General features: G+C 51.3%; 2 protein-coding genes across 7 annotated transcripts in view; one reads left to right on the plus strand and one right to left on the minus strand.

Annotated features, from left to right (window-relative positions):
- LOC101612640 (interferon-induced GTP-binding protein Mx2) overlaps positions 1-11,959 on the plus strand; it is a 29,806-nt gene extending 17,847 nt beyond the window's left edge. For all 3 annotated transcript variants that reach the window (XM_045150588.1, XM_045150587.1, XM_045150590.1), the window contains exons 12-15: positions 4,465-4,623; positions 7,739-7,815; positions 8,827-9,069; positions 10,978-11,959. In XM_045150588.1, coding sequence (XP_045006523.1) covers positions 4,465-4,623; positions 7,739-7,815; positions 8,827-9,069; positions 10,978-11,208 — 710 coding nt within the window. In that variant the 3' untranslated portion in view covers positions 11,209-11,959. The remainder of the gene's footprint in view (positions 1-4,464; positions 4,624-7,738; positions 7,816-8,826; positions 9,070-10,977) is intronic.
- A 4,763-nt stretch (positions 11,960-16,722) lies between these two features.
- Positions 16,723-22,002, minus strand: part of Tmprss2 (transmembrane serine protease 2) — a 48,116-nt gene continuing 42,836 nt past the window's right edge. For all 4 annotated transcript variants that reach the window (XM_045151075.1, XM_045151076.1, XM_045151078.1 and 1 more), the window contains exons 11-14: positions 21,236-21,331; positions 20,801-20,943; positions 19,807-19,959; positions 16,723-18,077 (exon numbers count right to left, since the gene is read on the minus strand). In XM_045151075.1, the coding sequence (XP_045007010.1) occupies positions 18,066-18,077; positions 19,807-19,959; positions 20,801-20,943; positions 21,236-21,331 (404 nt within the window). In that variant the 3' untranslated portion in view covers positions 16,723-18,065. The remainder of the gene's footprint in view (positions 18,078-19,806; positions 19,960-20,800; positions 20,944-21,235; positions 21,332-22,002) is intronic.

Consider the following 22,002-nt stretch of genomic DNA (forward strand, 5'->3'; position numbering starts at 1 on the left):
CACTCAAAGGGTTCTCCAGCGGCTGGAGAGATGACTCAGCAAGTAGGAGCACTTGTTCTGGGGATGGAGAGGAGATGACTCAGCAAATAGGAGCACTTGTCCAGTGAATGGAGAGATGACTCAGCAAGTAGGCAGACTTGTCCAGGGGCTGGAGAGATGACTTAGCAAGTAGGGGCAGTTGTCCAGGGGCTGGAGAGATGATTCATCATGTAGGGACACTGGCCACACAAGCATTAGAACCCAAGTTCAACCTCCAGCACCTCTGTAAAAAGCTAGGCATGACTGTGCATGCTGGTAACCCCAGAACTAAGGATGATTCCTTGATCAACCTGTATAATCAACAATAGGGAGCTCCAGGTTCAGTGAGGGAACTCTTTCTCAGGGAAATAAGGTAGAGGATCAACAAAGGAGGGTACTTGGTCTTCCTCTGGCTTCTACAAAAATGCACATAGGGCACACCACACACACACACACACACATACACACACACCATTATATGCCCGCCATTAATCAGTAATTAGAAATATGAGCAAAAACACAATGAGAAATCTATTTCTCAGCCCCTAATGTGATTATAACCAGAAAGTCAGACAGTGGCAGGTATGGGAGAGGAGGTGGAGGAGGAGCGTCCTTCATCCATTGCTACAGGGAACACAAAGTGGTACAGCTGCTTTGGATAGGAATTTGGAAGTCCCTGAGAGAGCTGACTATGTAGCCCAGCACTTCTACTCTTAGGTGAAGACATGAGGGGGTTGGAAAGATGTCCACAGGAAGCCTTTTTTTCAAGACCATCTCCTTGTCTTATATGAGACACCTTCTTCCTCTGCCCTCATTAGCCCCTCAAGCTAGATGTTTTTGTGTGCTCATCTCTTCCTATAAGGATGCCAATCACACTGGAGTAGCACCCTCCCTCATATCCTAATTTCAATCTAGTAATCTCTTTAAAGACCTTATTTGCACACAGAATCACATTCTAAGGTACTGAGAAGTTAGGACCACAGCACATGGATTTTAAGAAAGACACAGTTGGCCCACAGCATTTCTCAGTGGAACATTTCCAACCAAAAACTAAATAAAGCACTGATATGTGCTCCAACATGTATGAGCTTTGACAATAGAAGGTAAGTGACAGAAACTACACACAAGCACCCCACACCATATGTTGTAGTTATTTATCTTCATGTTTCAGGGAAAAAGTGTCTAGCCAAAAGCAGCTGATGGGAGGATAGTTTTTATTTTGACTTCCAGTCTTGAGAGGAATCTTCATGCTGGCACAAGAAAGCATGGCATGATCAGAGGCTGGACATTGCCTCTGCCACAGCAGGCAGAAAACAGAAACAGGAGAATGAGCCAATCTTTGGCAAGGGGGAGCTGGCTATAACACCTTTAAGCCTGCCCCAAGAACACACCTCCTCCAGCAAGGCTCCAACTTACAAGTTACCATCAGTTGGGGACCAAGCACTCAGAACACATGAGTTTATAGGGGACATCTGATTCAAATCACCACCACCATGTTCTTCCCCTGGGCCTCATAAACTAATGATCATCCATGGTGTGAAATGAAATGCATTCAGTCTAACTTCAAAAGTCCCCATAGAGCCAGGTGTGGTGGTGCATGCCTTTAATCCCAGCCCTCGGGAGACAGAAGTAGGAGGATCACCATGAGTGCTAGGCCTCTCTGAGACTACATAGTGTATTCCAGGTCAGCCCAAGCTAGAACGAGACCTTACCTCAAAAAACAAAACAAGGGCTAGAGAGATAGCTTAGCCATTAAGGCATTTGCCTGCAAAGCCAAAGGACCCAGGTTCAACTCCCCAGGACCCATGTAAGCCAGAGGCACAAGGGGGCACATGCATCTGGAGTTCATTTGCAGTGGCTGGAGGCCCTGAGTGCCATTCTCTATCTGTCTCTTTCTCTCTCCTTCTCTCTCTCAAGTAAATAAATAAAAATTTAAAAAATTTTTTTTAAAAAGTTCCCATAGTTTTGACCAGTCCCAAACCTGTTCAAACATCTCCATAGTCCAAGGTCTCTTAACTGTAAACCTGTAAAACCAAAACATATAATGGCACAGAGTAAACATTCACACTGCAAAAGATGGCATGAAAAGGAAAGATTGAACCAATGCAAGATCTGAAACAGGAATCAGATCCTGTAGCTCCAAGTCTGACATCTATAACCAGTGATGAAGTCTCTGGGGTTCCAATTCTTACCCTCCAGTTGGGCTGCTCACAGCCCAGGAAACAATCCATTCTGAGCCAGCAACTCTCCTTGACCCCCCATTACCTTCTAATTTTCCCTTCCTCTCCCACTGAATCCTTTCTCCTTCCCAGCTACTCCCTCTTCTACTTTAGTGTTTGGTATTTTTCTTGTACATGACCTACTAAGTTTAATCAGGGTTGCCTATATGAACATGAGTGGAGGGGGTGATATAAGTGTCTCATGATATCACTTTTTTAAAAATTTATTTTTATTTATTTATGAGAGAGAGGAAAGAAAGAAAGAAAGAAAGAAAGAAAGAAAGAAAGAAAGAAAGAAAGAAAGAAAGAAAGAAAGGAGAAGAAAGAAAGAAGCACATAAAGAAAGAGAAAATGGGGCTGGAGAGATGGCTTAGTGGTTAAGTGCTTGCCTGTGAAGCCTAAGGATCCCAGTTTGAGGCTCGATTCCCCAGGACCCACGTTAACTGGATGCACAAGGGGGCACACGTGTCTGGAGTTCGTTTGCAGTGGCTAGAGGCCCTGGTGTACCCATTCTCTCTCTCTGTCTGTCTGTCACTCTCAAATAAATAAATAAAAATAAAAAATATTTTAAAAAAAAAGAAAGAGAAAATGGGTGCATCAGGGCCTCCAACCACTGCAAACGAACTCCAGACACGTGTGCCCCCTTGGGCATCTGGCTTATGTAGGTCCTAAGGAATTGAACCTGGGTCCTTTGGCTTTGCAGGCAAGCACCGTAACTGCTAAGCCATATCTCCACCTCAAAGTCACGTTTAAGTGGATAACTTTAAAAAATATTTTTATTTATCTGTAACAGAGAGAGAGAGAATGGACACACCAGGCCTTCTACCCACTACAAAAACAAAAAAACAGATGCATGTGCACCTTTGTACATCCAGCTTTAACTTGGGTACTGGAGAATCAAACCCAGGTTGTTAGGCTTTGCAGGCACTTAACCACTGAGAAATCTCTCCAGCCCTAGGTTACTCTGTTTTTTTTTTGTTTGTTTGTTTTTTATTTTTTTCGAGGTAGGGTCTCACTCTGGCTCAGGCTGACCTGGAATTCACTATGTAATCTCAGGGTGGCCTCAAACTCTTGGCGATCCTCCTACCTCTGCCTCCCGAGTGCTGGGATTAAAGGCGTGCGCCACCACGCCCAGCTCAGTTACTCTTTTTTTAAAGATCTTTTTCAGTTTTTTTTGGTACCTATTTTATTTATCTATTTTACTTATTTATGACAGAGAGAGAGAGAGAGAGAGATGAAGAGATAGTGTGTGAGAATGTGCACACCAGGGCCTCCAGCTACTGCAAACAAACTCCAGACACATGTGCCACCTTGTGCATCTGACTTACGTGGGACCTGGAGAATTGAACCTGGGTCCTTAGGCTTCACAGGCAAGCGCCTTAACCGCTAAGCCATCTCTCCAGCCCCTAGATTACTTTTATCACATGTGAATTAATCTTTCCCAACCTAGAGATAATAGCAGACAACTGGCCCTTCCTGGTCAAGAACCAGGACAGGACCTCCAGTCTGTTCCTGATGTGGTAGCTCTTAAAAACAAAGATAATTCCAGAAGGTAGAAAAGAACCAGTTGGACAGTGAGGCCATGCCACAGTCAGGCTGCCCAGGGCAACTACTGAGATGAGTTTCCCTCCTGCTGCCAGCTCAGGAGCACATGACATGTCGGAGCCTCAGGGTCTGGATGAAGCACGGTCACCATGGCCATCCTTATTATTTAGACAAATCACATGGGATTGGTAAGCGCTCACACATGTCTCTCTCTCTTTACTGTCACTGCTGGATTCTGGACAGTGTCTGGTTCTGTACCACCTATTGGCCTTGACTGAGTGAACTGACCTTGGAGACCGTGCTTTTTAAAATATGCTAGACTATTTTTCATTTTGTCAAGATGTATGGAATTTCATTTTACCTTGATACTCATCTTTTCAGAAAGATCAGAATGGGGCTGTTTAGAAAACCTTACAAGATTATTATTTTCTTTTTCTTTTTTCAATTTTTATTTATTTATCTGAGAGAGATAAAGATGGAGGAAGGGAGAAAGGGAGAGAATGGGCACACCAGAGCCTCTGGTCACTGCATACAAACTCCAGAGACATGTACTACCTTGTGCATCTGGCTTACATGGGTCCTGGGTCCTTTGGCTTTGTAGGCAAGCACCCTGACCGCTAAGCTATTTCTCCAGCCCTCATTTCTTTTTGTAAAATAATCCAGATCTTGTTTCCTACTGTAGGTTATGAAGCTTTAAAAAAAGAAGTCTGGAGATTGGAAAAGCAACATCGTGGCCGGGAGCTGCCAGGATTTGTGAATTACAAGGCATTTGAGATGATCATAAAAAAGCAAGTCAAAGCCCTGGAGCAGCCAGCTGTGGAAATTCTGCACAAGGTCACTGGTGAGTGTCTGGCTTTACTCTCGGATGTTTTGCGGGGCAGGAAAAGCTGGAAGCAGTGCCCAAGCTGACCACATGGGTGCCCCAGGCAAGCTGCCAGGTCCCCGATGTTTCAGGCACCTGCTTGGCTTTCATGAAGTGACCTCTGTTGTGACACTGAGGCCATCAAGGTCTGCCACCAGAGGACAGGGCCACTGCCTCCTGGACTGAACTGACACCATTAGAGAATAGCCCCTGAGTCCTTAGCAAGCCGGTGCCCGCCCTCAGCCTCCACAGCGGGTCAGTGGGAGCCTTCCCTTTCTGTCCCCAAGCTTGGAGAGAAGCTCTGTCTCCTCTGGGCTCAGGGCTGGTACCTCTGGCACCCACCGAGGCCCTCACTGAGCCTTGGCAGCGTTCTGCTCTCTCTACCTCATGGAGTTGGTACAGACCCCACGGGTCAAGGACTCAGCTCACAAGCCTTCCCAGGCACACACACGTGGTTGGGGCCTCGCGTCCCCCCAGCTGACCCTCTGTCAGTGTGGCTTCTCCACTCCTCCCTTGCAGTTTGGTGGTCTCAGACCTCCGCGACAGGGTCTCACTGACACTGCATTGTGAGGGTATCACAGAGGGGACAGGCACTTCTGTCACCGTGGAGGTGGGGTGCACTTCTCTCCTGGCTCATGCCGGGGTCCCTGACCTGGAAGCTCTGTGCACTCCTCTCTGGACCCCACGTGGCTCTGTCTCCTGGAGGTTTCACTGTGGCCATGTGACTGAGGGGTTCCCTTGCCCACCTGCTTCCCTCCCTGGAGTTGACATAGGGAGGATGAACGTCACCATGCTCTGACCCTGGCTAGGGCTTTCTGGTGGCCAGCCCGTCCTGGAGCTTCCTGGGGCCACCAAGTGTCACCTCCATGGAAGAAGACAGGACCCTACCCTGAAGGCCGTCCCCAGGCATCAGGAACTCTTCATTGGAACACACAGAAAAGAAGCATGGTTCTCCTCCTACAGCCCTCCTCTCTGCTGCAAGGCTGTCGATCTCTCCCCACTCCTGATGGCCTTTGTTCGTTAGGGTTCTTTGAGAGGAAAGGTCAGGGACCAGGTGCCTGCACTCCACTCCTGAGTACTTGGCATATGGTGTCTGGTGACAGTCCCCAAGGGGAGGCATGCATGTCATCCCTCCATTCTTTCTATTGGAAACATCACCTACTGGGTTTCTAGACAGGACAGAATGTACTCTTTCGTGACTTTTCCCTGTGCCTAGCCTCCCCATCCCCCAGACTTCCACCACCACAATTTAGAAAGGAGAAATCATCACTCATGATTCTGAATCCAATGGCCTGGGCTGGAACTACTGTCTTGCCAGACCATCAGCAGGTACAGGGCCGATGAACATCACCTTCCAGTGGAATATCACACGCTGACCTCTGCAGTCTACTTGTTTTGTCTACTAGGCTCAGACACAGAAAAAAAAAAAAAAAAACTGCGAACACCTGGGGCCTGTATCAGTTACTTACTCATTGCTGGGACAAAATACCTGAGCAATTCAGGCATGGTGGTGCACGCCTTTAATCCCAGCACTCGGGAGGCAGAGGTAGCCTGAGACTATAGCGTGAGTTCCAGGGCAGCCTGGACAAGAGTGAGACCCTAACTCAGCGAGGGGAAAAAAAAAAAATCTGACCAGAAGCAGCTAATGAAGAAAAAAAGAGAGAGAGTTTAATTTGGCTTATAGTTCCAGAGGGAGAGTCCTTCTGGCAGGGGAAGCCTGGCAGGAATGTGAAGCCCAGGCCACACCACCACCACAACAGCAAGGGGGAAGCAGAGAGAAAACAGCAAGATGACCTCACGGCCAGCCTCCCCGTGACCCACTTCTCACAGCAAGGCCCCACCTCCTACAGGCTCCACAGCCTCGCAGGACGGCACAGCTGGCTGGGCGTTGAGGATTCAAACGCATGAGCCTATGGGGGCATTTTATACAAAACCACTACTGGGCCTTCCACTTACGTGACTGGAAGTGCTAAAACGTAAGCGTGTCTGCATGAGTCCTTCGACCTCAGAAGGAAGCACCAAAGGAATCACTAAAAGATATCCCAGCATGAGGAAGTGTGTGTTACGACAGCATTAATTTCCATTAGGAAGTAGAGTAGAAATTTGGGTTTCACAACTAATTGAATTATTCAAATAAGTGATTTTTTTGGGGGGGGAGTTAAGGTAGGGTCTTGCTCTAGCCCAGGCTGACCTGAAATTCACTATATAGACTCAGGGTGGCCTCGAATTCATGGCGATCCTCCTACCTCTGCCTCCCGAGTGCTGGGATTAAAGGTGTGCGCCACCATACCCGGCTCAAATGAGTAATTCTAGTGACAAAGTAAAGATGATGGAACACTTACATTGTAAATATTATTTCTCTTTTAAAATATTTAATTTCTTTAAATCTAGCACTTGGGAGGCAGAGGTAGGAGGATCGTCATGAGTTCAAGGCCACCCTGAGACTACATAGTGAATTCCAGGTCAGCCTGGGCTAGAGTGAGACCCTACCTCAATCCCCCCCACAAAATGTGTGTGTGTGTGTATATATATATATACACACACACTTATATATATATATAAATACATATATATATAAATACATATATATATATGTATTCATTTAATTTATTTATTTTGAGAAACAGAGAGAGAGAAATAAAGAGGCAATAGAGACAGATAAAGAGAGAACGGGCGCACCAGGGTATCTAGCCACTGCAAACAAACTCCAGAGTCAATGCTTCACCTTGTGCATCTGGGGAATCGAACCTGAGTCCTTTGGCTTTGCAGGCAAGTGCCTTAACTGCTAAGCCATGTCTCCAGCCCTGTAAATATTATTTCTACTATACAAGAAATTCCATGTTTGTAACTGTTTCTCCTCAGGACAAAAGTGTAGATGTCAGCCAGGTATATTGAGGCTTTAAAGATGTTCCAGGGAGTTCTCAAGCCACAGGATATGCTTTCCTCTTCACACAGGGAAGAGGATGAGAAGGAAGGGAGGGAACGAGAAGGGAGGGAACCTTCATTTCACGGCGCTCTATCCCCAGGGTTTTTCATTCTGTGTAGAGTATAGCAGATCTGGCCCGTGGTGAACTGTCATTTTCTCTTCAAACAGATATGATCCGACTCACCTTTACAAACACTTCTGAAAAGCATTTTGAGGAGTTTTTTAACCTCCACAGAACTACAAAGGTAAAGCCAACCACATGTTCTTTTATGTTTTCACCTGTTATTTAAAAAAATAATAATCATAACACATAAAAGTGACAGAATTCTTGGGTATATTTGGAGAAGCAACACCTCATGCTTGAATCGTGTGATGATGTCCCCGGTGCTCTCTGGGTAAAATGGAGGGAGGGAGAAATGAATGGAGATGAATTCAAAGATGAAATGTTGAGGCTCACAGGTCCGGAGAGCTGAGTCAGGGAAGATCTTGGTCCCACGTAGAGGAAGGAGCCCCAGCCCAGACTCAGAAAGTGGTAGTAAGAGAGTAACCACAGCAAAGAGGGAAGAACCCCTCTCCCCATGAGAGCAACGTGGCCGAGGTTCCAGTTTCCTCCCTAGGCAGACACTGGGCTCCCCAAACAGATGGCCGTCGGCCCTGCCATACTGCAGCCTAAAGCCATGCCATGCCGCCTCAGAGGTCTATGTTCCTACCATGAAGGAACTAGAAGGGCTAACGGACAGGGAGGAGCAGTGTGTGGCACACCCTAACCGCTGGCACTGCACACTACACAGGTGGCCATCTTCAAGAGCCAGGTCAGGATGCGTTCCAGGCAAAGGCCATCCACCAGGACGGTTCCAAAAGCCCAGCTCATCACACTTACGGGGTGTGGCCAACCTAAATCGTGCCTTTCTCATCCCTGCACTGTTGGGTGGAATCTAGCTCTTCAGTACGGGTGCTAAGGGCCCTAGGGGATCAAAGAGGGGTGATGGGCTGTGGCTAGGAGAATCCATGCAAGTGCCTGGCCCTGGGTGACATCTGCTCTCATTGTGGCCTGGGGTTCACCGAGTTGCCCTCCTCAGGCAACAGGACCCCTGAGTGGACAGGCCAAGCAGGCTGGTGCACAGGCTGCTCCCAGCGATCAGCTTCTTCTGTTCCTGCCTAGTGGCCCAGCGCTTGCAAAGGCACCAGGGGCTCCATGTTCTCCCTGGAGCAGGCGTCCTGAGCGCACGCGTGCACGTCTCTGTCTCTCTGCACAGTCCAAAATTGAAGACATTCGCTTAGAACTAGAGATGGAAGCGGAGAAGTCGATCCGGCTTCACTTCCAGATGGAGCAGATCGTCTACTGTGAGGACCAAGTGTACAGGAAAGCCTTGCAGAAGGTCAGAGAGAAGGAAGAACAGGAAAAGAACAGTAACCAGTCAAGAAAATCCAACCATCAATTCCAGACTGAGGACTTGTCCATGCCTGAAATCTTACAGCACTTGAATGCTTACTATGAGGTAAATGTGAAAACCTCTCAGTATCGGGGTGCTGGGTCACCTCCGTTCCTCCCATAGGCCTCTCTGGAGAGGTGCGGAGCCTGTAAGGCTCTGCCAGCTCCATCCTTCAGCCCCCAGGGAGCTTCCGGGAGGTGGCTCCCCCTCACACAGACGGTGCCTTGGAGCCACTGCCACGTGGCCTTGACGGGCTGGCATGCAGCCTCTCTGACCCTCAGCTTTCCCCTCGGGCAGAGGCCGTCTCGGCGGGGCTGGGCGCCCTGGCGCTCCCCTGTTGGAAATCAGCTCCCGACACCTGCTCAGACGCCGGGCAGAATGTCCAGTAACCTGGGCGCAGCAGGTCCGGCTCAACCAGACCCTTGGAGACTCGAACGTGTCCAGATGGGGGGAAGCCATAGCAACTCCCAGGCACCCAGAGCCCCGTTCTCAGTTCATGTGGCCGGGACCACACCCCGGGCTTGTGGCCAGCCATACTCCTGTGGGTGGCAAGCGTGGCGTGCGCGTGTCTGGAGGGCGGGCAGGGCAGGCCCGTGCTCCTGGAGGGAGAGCACGCTTGGAGCGACAAGGCTTTAATTCAGCGTGCCATAGCTCCAGGGTGGCAGGCAGGAAAGCGGAGCTGATGATGGGCAGAGAGGTGCCACACTGTTTCCTCGCGCCTACCGCCACAGTGCCTGCTGCCTCAGGGTGCCAGGTGCCTGTTCATAGACTCAGCGTGCCAGGCACAGAATGACTGATGGGAGCCAGTCTCCACCTGCCCTGTGCTTCACCAAGCTGGCAGCAGCCCCGCCCTGGTCTTGTGCCTGGTCCTGGGGTGACGCGGTGCGGGCTCACGAGAGCTCCAACCTGTTGCGACTTAACCAGGGAGTGAGTGTGCGTGCTGCCTGGTCTCACTTCCAGATGGTTCCATGCCTGTCCTGTGAGGCCACCCACCTTTCGACTGTGCGTGTCTCTGAACTTGACAGCTCTCAGGACCTTGCACAAGTGGAATCACAGAGCATTTGGACTTCATCCCTGGCTTTCTTCTCTTCATAATGCCCTCGAGGGCCTCTGTTCTGTAGCTTGAATCAGAGTTCTGTGCCTGCAGATGTCCAGCCCTTCCTTCCTTCCTTCCTTCCTCTTCACTGTGGTCCTGCTCTTGTGTGGGGCCCCCAGGCCTGGTGTCTGAAGCTTCACGTCTCTTGGCCGTCTGTCTCTGCCCTTCCCTTCTTTCTTCCATCACCGTAGGGCGGCTAGGCCGCACGCTGGTTGGCTCAGGTCCTAGAACTCATAGCTGATGCTCTGCTACATCTCACTGTCACCAAGCTGTCATCAGGTGCTCACCACCAGCCTGGTTTCCTCCTGCACTACTTGTCTTGGGGCACCTTGAATCCCCTTAATCATCCCCAGAGGCCTGTGCCTATAGTATCCTTATATCCCACAGAAGTAAACTGAGTCCCACAAAGGCATAAAGCTTATGGAAGCACCAGCGCAGGTCATTTCAGTGAGAGGTCAGTCCTCAGGACAGGGAGAGTAGGCTGATGGGGTGGAGTCTGGGGGCCAGGATGGAGAAGGTAAAAACAGACTCTCTTCAGGCAACTAACTTGGGGTACCTTCTGTGGCTCCAGATATCCCTTCCCTCCTGATGCTAAGTAGCTTGAGACTTGAAGGAACAAGGTGAACTTCTCAGTAGACAGGACGGTCATTTGGAGATGGAGTTTGCATTGAGTGCGTCCATGGGCGCTGTCGGAGCACGGTGTACCCCCTTTCCACTGAGTGGTCAGAATGAGCCCTGAATCCTACTTCAGTGGTACTCTGCCAGGACACCGCGGGGCTGAGATCACGCCAGGACCACGCACCTGCCGGTGTCTCTCTCCATGGTGAGCCCAGAGTCCCCGTGCACTTCTCCCTCAACCCTTCTGTGACCTCTTCCAGGAAGTCCACAGCCGCATCTCCAGCCACATCCCCCTGATCATCCAGCACTTCGTCCTGCAGACGTTCGGGGAGCGGTTGCAGAAGAGCATGCTCCAGCTCCTGCAGGACACGGACGCCTGCAGCCAGCTCCTCCTGGAGCGCAGCGACACCAGGGAGAAGAGAATGTTCCTCAAAGAGCGGCTGGCACGGCTGACCCAGGCTCGACGCCAGCTGGGCAAATTCACTGGCTAATCACACTTTCCATCCCATTGATCCACAGGCTGTCCCCACGGAGAAAGACACGCCCTTCCCCATAGCTGCCCCGTTCTCCCTTCCTGCTTAGCCAATGCTGATGTGTACTAGTCAAACTGAGGAGGCCAGCTCTCTGCTTACCCCAAGGAACAGAGGACAAAGGGGCTCTGGCCTAAGAGGTGTGGCCCCTTGAAGCACAGGTGGTACACAGCTGGAGGAGGCCGCCTTCCTGATGGGACAGCGGCTTGACCCTGTGCACTGTGCACCCAGGACCTTCTCTCTGTCGTGAGGCCACGCGGCACCAGAGCCCTGGCTGTTTCACGCCTACTTGATGGAGCTGAGGAGCAAAGCGTGCTCTTTTTCTGTAGGCAGGCGCGTGGGCCCCAAAGAACATCGACATCAACCTGCCCTTGTAAGATGAGAGTGAACCCTGACTCATCCACGCAGCGATTGTGAGCACCCTCCTCTTCCTACTTCCTGCTTCCTTCTTGAAATTTTTTGGGAGGAGGGTTTTTTTTCCCCTGCAGATGGACTTTTTCTGACCCACCTGCCAATTAAGGTCTTCTATATACATTTCAGATTAACCAATAAAGCTCACTCTAACTCAATACTTAATTTACACACATGCAGGGAGGGACCAGTCAAACTTCCTCATAAATACGTTTTCCAGAATGCTCGCTGGGCACCCACTTTTCAGGACTCCTCTCCATCACGAGAAGCTTTCCTTTCCTTTCACTTTTTTTTTTTTTTCTTTTTTTCCAAGGTAGGGTCTCACTCTAGCCCAGACTGACCTGGAATTCACTATGTAGTCTCGGGGTGGCCTTGAACTCACTGCAATCCTCATAACCTCTGTCTCCCAAGTGCTGCGATTAAAGGTGTGCACCACCACACTCGGCTTCCTTTCACTTTTAATAAAATGTTTTCACTTGTTCTTGCTTGGCATTTGTCATTTGACTAGAAGACAAGGAACTCAACCCCGAAGGCAGGTAACGCTCCCAGGAACTAGGCTCTGGAAGGAAGGCTCATGGGATCTGTGTATCTCCCATTCCGAATAAGCCCCGCAGGATGCTTCTCGTATTGGGGGAGGGTCTTGGCAGGACTGTAGGGAGAGCAAGGGTGGTCGCTAAAGCCATCCTCCCTGGAGGGTGGGGAGAGGGCCATAGAAGGATCCAGCTGTTTGCTGGGGGTTGTGTGGAAGGGGAGTAAGCTTCCAAAGACAAGCAGCATGGTAGCCATGCACCCTTTGTCCAGTGAGGACTTACTATTAGTCATGCTCTAGACACTGGCATAATAGGGAGGCAACGTGAATCCCAGTGGAGAGGAGGCTGCAGGAGGCTGTGAGTGCCCAGAACAGCCAAGGGTGGCAGAGAGAAGCGGGAGAGCTCAGCTGTCTCCCAGGAGAGCCCCCCTGGTAGAGAGATGGACAGATGCGAGCCACTCCTGCACACTGACTCTTCCATGACCCAACTCCAAATGCACACTGTGGCCAGGTGCCTTCCTCCCTCTAAAGCTAGGAGACCTTGGGGACAAGGCATAGGACATTTTCAGAGGTCAGATGAGCACTAGATGCCCTGATACCATGTCCTCCAGAGGGAGAGCTGGAACATCAGGAATATCAGAGACCAAACAGGACACAAATATTCTGGACCCAAGGGGAGGGCTAGGCATGGTGGCACACTCCTTTAATCCCAGCACATGGGAGGCAGAGGTAGGAGGAACACCATGAGTTCAAGATCACCCTGAGACTATACAGTGAATCATAGTGAAAGGACTGGACCAGAGCCTTTATTCCCTCCCACGCAGATCCCATTCCCACACCTCTTCTGGCCCTTGGGACTATCAGTCACTTTCTCATTGCTGTGACCAGAAGCTGATAAGAAGCAGCCTAAGGGAGGATGGTTTAATTTTATCTTACAGTTTCAGGGGGGACATCCCATCATGGTGGGGAAAGCTTAGTGACAGGAACAGAGGTGGCTGGTCACATTGCATGCATAGTCAGAAATCAAGGAACAGGAGACTGGAGAGATAGCTTAGCGGTTAAGGCACTTGCCTGACAAATTGCATATGCAGACCCCAGCCACAGAAGCCTAAGGACCCAAGTTGGACTCTCCAGATCCCATGTAAGCTAGATGCACAAAGGTGAGGCAAGCACAAGGTCTCACATGCCCACTAGGTGTGATGTGCCAATTCTCTCTCTGTCTCTCTCTTGCTCTCTCTAAAAAATAAAATAAAATAAAAATTAGAGCTGGGCATGGTGGCGCACACCTTTAATCCCAGCACTCGGGAGGCAGAGGTAGGAGGATTTCTATGAGTTCAAGGTCACCCTGAGAGTACATAATTAATTCCAGGTCAGCCTGGACCAGAGAGAGACCCTACCTAGAAAAGAAAAAAAATTAGTGAACAGAAAGTGGGGCTGGGCTATAAAACCTCAAGTTGGGGTCCCAGTGAGTCCCTTCCTCCAGCAAGACTTCACTTCCTGAAGGTTCCACAACCTTCACAGAGTGCCATCAGCTAGGCACCAAGTGTTCACACATGAGCCTGTGAGGGACATTTCACATTCAAACCACAGCGCACTCTATGACCTTCATGTGATGGAAGTTCCAGAAAATGCTTACAAGAGGCATGTGGGGAAGGCAGCGGTCACTGCCCTAGTCCCAAGTCAATAGCTAGGTCTAGATGGTACCAATTAGCCTCTCCAGGGGCTGACTGTGGGGCTTGCAGGTGGTCTCAGAGATGCTTGATATCCCAAAGGCAGGCTATGAACTTGAGCTTTAAAGGGCTTGAGGCCTACACCAAGAATTCTGGGAGAATAATATTGGCAGCCAGTGAGAGCTTCCCTAACTTGGCCCTGATGTGTGTTCCTCCAGTAGACAAAACAGCTTGGCTTCACTACCACCGTCCTGGGTGCTGTCTGATGCCTCCTGTGGAAGCTCCCGAGGTTCCTCCCCTGACCAGTCCCAACCACACTCCATCTTCCAGAGACATCAGATGCTGTGGGGCCAACACAGGGTCAGAATCATGCACGTGTTGTATAGAACCTGTTCTGCTCCATGCGTTTCCTGGAGATACCTAGAGAGGAGGGGAGACCACAGTCTGTGGCACAGAGAAGCGAGTTTATCTGGGGTGAACCTATTAGGTGTTCCTTTGGGCCATCAAGAACAAGTGTCTGGGGATCCCCAACCTGGTCATCCAAGGGAGAAGTGCGTGTCACCCCATGTTCCGAGAGCCCCAGAGACCCCTCTGTGTGACTCCAGCTCTGGGAAGGATGGGATCAGGCCAGTTCTGCGGCTGTCTTACACCTGCACTGACCCACTCTAGAACCTCCAGTCTCCTCCTGGAGTCTCACTCTGGGAAGATTTGTGGCTCAGTGAACCCCAGAAAAGGCCCTGGGAGACTTGAGCAGACAAGCAGAATGCCTGATTGTCCAGAACACAGGGGCTAGTGAGCCACGGGCGCCTTAAGCCACACTGCGCATGAGCCCTGCTCCAAAAGTGTGCTTCTCTGCGCTGGGCCACGTCTGCCTCTCCACGTCCCCTTCAAGCAAAGAAACAGACAAGTGCCACCAGCCAGCCGGCAGACCTCTCCCCCCAGCAGGCTTGATCTCAGGAAGGGCGCTGATCCGTATCGTAAGCCCTGCGCCAGGTGGCAATGAGCCCTAAGTGGGGCACAGCCCAGGCGTTGTTTCTCCTTCAAGGGATAAGGTCCTACTCTTCAGTCTGGCAGGGGCCATCAGTGATGTGGCATGTCTCCTTGGTCACGGAGTGTGTCTTGCCTAAGGGCTGACACGTTTTATATGAGCCAGTGGTTACATGGGGGAACTTTTCCAAGTAGCCCTTTGTCTCCAGACCGAACCCCACCAGATGCAGCTGTGAGCTCGGGCCACACATCATGCCACACAGTAGCTTCCTCTCTGCACTGTGGCCAGCATGGAGCCCCTACCAGGGCAGGTACAGCCCAGAGACCTGAGCTTGGGACAGCACTGTCCCTGCAAACTCAGCCAGAAGCACACTCGTTCGAAGGCTGGATTCGGCTACTCACCCAGCCGTGAGAAGTAGTCACCAGTTCTGAGCCTCGCGAAAATAAGCTTCCCGGGCTGACTTATGCTTAGATTGGCAGTGATATTGACCAGCGTGGAAATGCACACGCAGCAGCACGTTTCTCCTGGCGTGTTTCTGGCTGCACCTTCCAAGGGGAGCGAGAGTGGTGAGAGGGCAAAGCAACGCTCTAAAGAAATCCGTTTTCAACTTACAAAATAGAAGAGCGCTGTGGTATTTTGAATCAGGTGTCCCCCATAGACTCAAGGGTTCTGATGGCAATTTGGGCATTGGAGCCTGGCTGGAGGAAGTGTGTCATTGGGGGTGGGCTCAGGGGTGTTGTAGCCAGCTCCCCCTTTGCTAGAGTTTGGTTGACTCTCCTGCTACTGTTGTCCACCTGCTGTGGCAGAGGCAATGTCCAGTCTCTCTCTGCTCATGCCATCCTTTCGCCTGCCATTCATGGAGCTTCCCCCTGAGACTGTAAGCCAAAATAAAATCATGTTCCTCCCATTAGCTGCTTTTGGTCAGTTGCTTTGTCCCGGTAATGAGGTGCCTGCAAACATGTCAGCTGCCTTGCTCATTACTTTGGGGCAACAATACCCCTCCCCATTCCCAATTTCTCGTCACTTAGCCAGCCCCAAGTGAACTGGAAGCGCCTTGTGTGAACGTGCGTGGGGTGCAGAGGGGGGCATCTGGTACGCTCCGTGGAGGCCAGCAGGTGGCGCTGTTTGTCGCCCAGCGCACACTGATGTGTACCCTACCCATAGCGGTTTCGGTGTCCTTTGTGTACATTTTTATTACTTTGCCATCGCGCATCGCCGTGGGCTGTGGCATGCACTCAGCTGAAGAAACTAGACGGTTCTAAGAGAAACACGCTAGAGACACTCTGTTCAGACCGAACTAGGATGGGCTGCTGGTGGATGTGGTCCAATGGCATTATCAAATCCGATGGCCGGGCAGAAAAACACACACTCTGAGAAAGGCCACGGAGTAAAGAGGCTTCCAATTCCCACGCAGGAACCCACCCGCCTCTCCCCTGCCCATGATCCCAACAGCAGGGCAGGTGGTGTGTGGGCCACCATGAGCAAGCGAGGACTTTGACAAGAAGCCTTATGGCACGAGCCCCTGGAAGTGTGTCCTTCGCACTAAGGGTCTCGTGTGACAAGCTAGCGCTGCCTGTTGCCAGGATTGGGGGGCAAGTGCGGGCTCAAAGTTAGTTGGGAAGAAAAGATGGGGAGGAGGCTAGGTGGAGAGGTGGGCACGGCGGTCCCCACAGTCTGACCCTGAGGGAAGTGGGAGCGGGGGGGCTCCCCTCCAGGAGTCACGGGAGAGTTGTGTTTCCCGAGCCCCAGAGGCCAGCCAGGGCCTGCCTGCTTTGAGGGCCCCTCCTTGCCCCGTGCTGGCAGCAGCCCTGACACCGTCGCTCTACTAGGAGCTGCAGTCCGGCCCTGCCAGCCGGGTACAGCTGCACACTCAGTGCTCTTTGGAAAAATGACATACTTTATTATTATTTTTTTTAATCTTTCACAAGAATGGTACAGCTCAGAGCAGACATTAAGCCCCAGAGCCCTGAGGAGAGGCTGTTGTCACAAGAGGCTCACACATGGACCCTGGGAGCCGACTCAAACACATGGAGGATGTGCAGGGAGCATCCAGCAGTGGGAAGTGAGCCTCCGCTGTGAGGGGCATTTCCACCCACTGCCCTCTGAGGACCCGCGTACCGGGAAGGAGGCAGAGTTGTGGCGTTGTGCCAGAGGTAAGGCACCACACACGTCATGCTTGGGAATACAAGCCAAGCGTGACACCCCTGGGGAATCACAGGGTCAGAGGAGATGTCATGACCACACCCCCCAATGTCATCTTTGTTGCAAGCTGGGAACTTTTCCTTTCCCCGCCCCCAGTCCTCTGCAGAACAAGCCGGCCACCGTGGAAGAGAAGACCCAGTGTCTGCTGGGTACACTTGGCACAGACGATCACAAAGTCCAAACGCACGTGAACTCCAGAGCGGCTTCCAAGCCGGGGTTCCAGGAGCACAGAGGTAGTAAGAGGAGGAACCGTGACTCAGAAACAGGACGTCGGGAACTGTGTGGCCCTGACCCCGGTGGGACTCAGCCTCCATGTGATCCTATCGAGCCTCCAGCAGCTTGCCAGGCCCAAAGACAGGTGCAGGCTGAGGGGCTGGGAGGAGCCGGGAGTGAGGCTGGGTGGCCTTGTGGGGAGCCCACCCAAGGGAGCAGTGGCTGGGGTGAGCAAGCTGGCAGACGCTTCCTGCTCTGGGGGCTTTTTGCCTGGGCTATCAACTCCCGAAGAGGAAGGCTTCTGCTGCCCTCCAAAGCAAGTGTTGCATCACCACCCTGAGTGGCTAGGCCCTTCGTTTCCAGCCAGTGTCCAGCTGGGCTGTAAGTAAAGCACTGACATATGACCAGCACAAATTGCATATGCAGACCCCAGCCACAGATGGCAGTTGGCTCTCCCACAAGGTGTCCCTGACTGGCGTCCCCACCACACTCGTTCCAGGACCTCTGACTGCTCAGGTCATAGTCTCTGTTCCTCCACAAAGGTCCCAAACATGGGTTCAGAAAGAAGGCCCGATGGGGATTGGCCCTGTGTGCCTGAATGCAGCAGGGCTCAATCGCACCTTCTAAATGAGGCCACTCCAGCGGCAGCTCATTCAGACAAGTCACCGTTTACTAAAAATGAAAGGACCTTTGAGGCATCTCAAAAGGGACATTGTGTACACAGAATTAAACACCGGTCCCTCGGTTTTCTTGCGGAAGGATGTCTGTCCAGGACAAAAGATGTCAGGGACAAAGTCCACGCGGATTAGCTGTTCGCCTGTTCAAACAGGAAAGAGGTGGCGTTACTCTCCTGAGACAAAGGTGACACACACTCGTTTTCTTCTCTGGGGTGACGTGAGCGACTCAAAACTGAGCACAGGCTTCCAGACCACGGGACCAGTCCTCATGCAGCGTGAGCTCAGGGCTACAGTCAGAGAACGGCCACGGTAGACTGAGACCACTGTCCACCTCGGGGTGTTACTGTTGGGAGCCTTCACTTCCTAGCCACAGTGTCCCTGGCCACTCGGCACTCTCTTCCCTTGAGGCCACAATGAATAATTGTATGTTGAGGACTCAACACACCTGTTGGTCAGCTCTCTCTACCACAACCCTGCCCACAGCCTGCCTCAGGCTTCCTCCTTTTCCTCCCTTCCAGGATAATCCTGCTTATCTGTTTCCAGCCCTGCCTCTGCCAGTGAGGCTCCCCGCCCATGCCGCAAGATGATGTGGCAGTCCTGGGCCCAGGTGTCATTTGACTGGACATGGTCAGGCCTTGTGACAATGCCCACGCTCTTAGCGCTACACCAATGGCCAGACACCAGGAGAGGTGAGAGGAGACAGTCAGGCATGCACTTCCGCAAACCTGGACGTGGTTGGATACGAGAAAACCTCCGGTCTGGCCCTGAGGTACACAATGCGGCTCTCACCCTAAGGCCAAGGCTCCAACAGATTGGTAAGAGCCACACAGGCGGAATAACGGGCCCTGGATCCCTTCCTCTCTATGCAGCCCTCTGGGCACCAGAGTGGGGACTTGAGATCCCAAGACACCCCTTTATACCCTGAGCATGGAGGCTGCCTTAATGTTCCTCAAGAGCCCCCTATGGGGAGAGACCCCCATCCTAACTCCTCCCTCTATTCTCTGCCCACACTGGACACCTGAGCTATGAAATCTTGCTCTTCAGACCTACACTAAAGTAGGGAGCAGAACCTAGGAGGATCCTGACAGGGAGCTCAGCTCCACTGTCAGTACCAGCAAGAACCACACAGGGGGCACTGGAGAGATGGCTTAGCAGTTAAGGTGCTTGCCTGCTAAGCCTAAGGACCCTTGCTCTACTCTCCAGATTCCACATTAGCCAGATGCAGAGATAAGGCAAGTGCAAGGTTGCACATGCCCACTAGGTGGCGCAAGCACCTGGAGTTTGATTGCAGTTGGCTGAGGCTCTGGTGCCCCAGTGGTCTGTCTGTCTGTCTCTCTCTCTCTCTCTCTCTCTCTCCCACTCTAAAATTAAAAAAAAAAAAAAATGGTAGGGCTAGAGGGATGGCTTAGCAGTTAAGGCACTAGCCTGCAAAGCTAAAGGATCCAGGTTCGATTCCCCAGGACCCACATAAACCAGATGCACAAGGTGGTGCATGCTTCTGGAGTTTGTAGCAGCTGAAGGCCCTGGCCCGCCCATTCTTTCCCTCTCTTTCTATGTCTCTCTCTGCCTCTTTCTCTCTTACATATAAATAAAAAATTTTAAAAAAGAACCACACAGAAAAAAAAAAAAATAAAAAATAAAAATAAAAAATAGAAAGAACCACACAGGGAGGCCAGTTGGGAGAATGGGAGTCCTGGGAGGACAGTGGTACCAAAGGGGTAGGTGGCAGCTTAAGGGTGGGGACTGCCGGAAGAGGGTGGGAGGGGTGGGTCCTGGGGGAGAAGAAGAGCACAGGAGGGTGAAAGGTCACGAGGACATCTCCCAGCCACGACAACATCAGCTTCCTGCCATTGGAGGCCGGAAAGTTACCCTCATCTGCCGATAGATCCAGTCTGTAAATACTGTCACGTTTCCGTATACTCCAGGCCTGTAAGCCTTGGCGCAGCCCGATCCCCAGCTCGTGTCCCCAATCAGCCACCAGACGCGGTTCTTCAAAGTGACCAGTGGCCCTCCACTGTCGCCCTAGAGAACAAAACCAGTTACAGAAAAGAGAAAGGCTCGTTGCAACCTGCCAGCTGCCACACACCCGTCAGATGGGGCATATGTGGGACACACACACACACACACACACACACACACACACACCAACCCAGGAGCAATCACTGATTGCGGAGACGCGGTCTATGGCAACCAGCCTCTGCCAAGTGCACTGTTGCTCACGGTTTAAGGTGATCAGAAAATTTAACTTCTGCTACAGACACTTGTACCAGACAAAAGCTTCTCTGGGAAGCTGTGGTGTGTGGGACGGGCGAGCAGCACCTGGGTCTGCCGCGGAGGCACTCACAGTTAGTGGCCGTAGCTCCCGACAACTTACCCCAACGGGGTTCCTGTCCCCAAGGAGGCATCCCTGGCCGCATCAGAGCTCCACCTGTCACGGGAGCTCAGTGGGAGTTATACACCCTGACGCTGAATACAAGCTTGTCTTTGGGATAGGGAACAGGGAGAAGGCTTAACGGGGAAAAGTGCTTTCTACGCAAGCCTAAGGACCTGAGGTCCGAGTTCATATTCCTTGAACCCACACAAAAGCAGGGGGCAGTGGCAAGTGTCTGTGCTCCCAGAACACCCACAGGAGACTCCCTGGAGGCTTGTGGGCCAGCCACCCTGGCATATGCACTGGTGACCAAGAGATCCTGCCTGAAGTAAGTTGGAAGGCGAGGACCAATCCCCAAAGTGTCCTTGGACCCCTACAGTATACCATGGTATGTGTGTGCCTGCACTTACACACACACGTACACACACACACACACACACACACACACACACACACACACAGAGATAATAATAGTAATAACCTTGTGATTACCTGGCAGGAATCAACAGTCCCCTGCAAGTAGCCAGCACAGATCATGGCTGGTGTGACGAGGTTGTTGTAGACATATTTACTGTTACATTTTGAGGGCTCAATCAGGGGCACCATGGCCGCATTCAGCACATCTGAGGTCTTCCCTAGGGACAAAGGCATCAAACAGCTGTTTGCACATAACAGTGGGTGCCTTCCCTGAGATCAACTCACTCACACAGCATCCAGATGATCAGAACCTCCTCTCCCATCCTCCTTCCGTCCACCCTAACACCAAGCCCTCTCCTGGTCTCCTGGTGTGCTAGGTAGGACCAAATCAATGGGCCAGGTGAATTGCCCAAAGTCATTAGCCATTGAATAGCAGAACTGAGATCCAAACCTGGTTCTCCCAATGCTGAATGAAGCCAGCGCCCCATCCTACATGCCCTAAAGCCTCACCTTTCTCGTGGGTGGCCCCCCACCCAGAAATCCAGCACTGTTGCTCGGGGTCCAGCATCATGCCTGGGTTGGGAAGACACACGGGCTTCACTATGTCTGTTCAGAAAAAAAAAAAAAAGTGAGGCTAGAGAGATGGCTCAGTACTTAAGGCGCTTGCTTGCAAAGTCTGACAGCCCAGGTTCGCTTCTCTAGTACAAACATAAAGCCAGATGCACAAAGTGGCACATGGATCTGGAGTTCATGGTGAGAGGAAGCCCTGGTGCATCCATATACTTTCTGCCTCTTTCTCTCTCTCTCTCTGTCTCTTTCTCAAATAAATAGATAAAAATAAGGGCCAGAAAGATGGCTTAATGGTTAAAGTGCTTACCTCTGAAGCTTAAGGACCCAGGTTTGATTCCCCAGTACCCATGTAAGCCAGATGCATAAGGCGGATCATGTGTCTGGAGTTTGTTTGCAGTGGCTGGAGGCCCTGGTGCACCCATTCTCTCTTTCTCTATCTACCTCTCTCTCTTTCTCAAATAAATAAATAAATAAATAAATAAATAAATAAATAAATAAATAAGAAAAACCAAAAAAGGGCTGGGGAGATGGCTTAGAGGTTAAGGCACTTGCCTGCAAAGCCTAAGGACCAATGTCTGATTCTCCAGATCCCACAGAAGCCAGACACACAAAGGTGAGGCACACGCAAGGTCACACATGCCCACTAGGTAGTGCAAAAGTCTGGAGTTCGGTTTTCAGTGGTTGAGGTCCTGACACGCCAATTCCCC

This window comes from Jaculus jaculus, chromosome 5 (assembly GCF_020740685.1).
Source record: "Jaculus jaculus isolate mJacJac1 chromosome 5, mJacJac1.mat.Y.cur, whole genome shotgun sequence".
NCBI lineage: Eukaryota > Metazoa > Chordata > Mammalia > Rodentia > Dipodidae > Jaculus > Jaculus jaculus.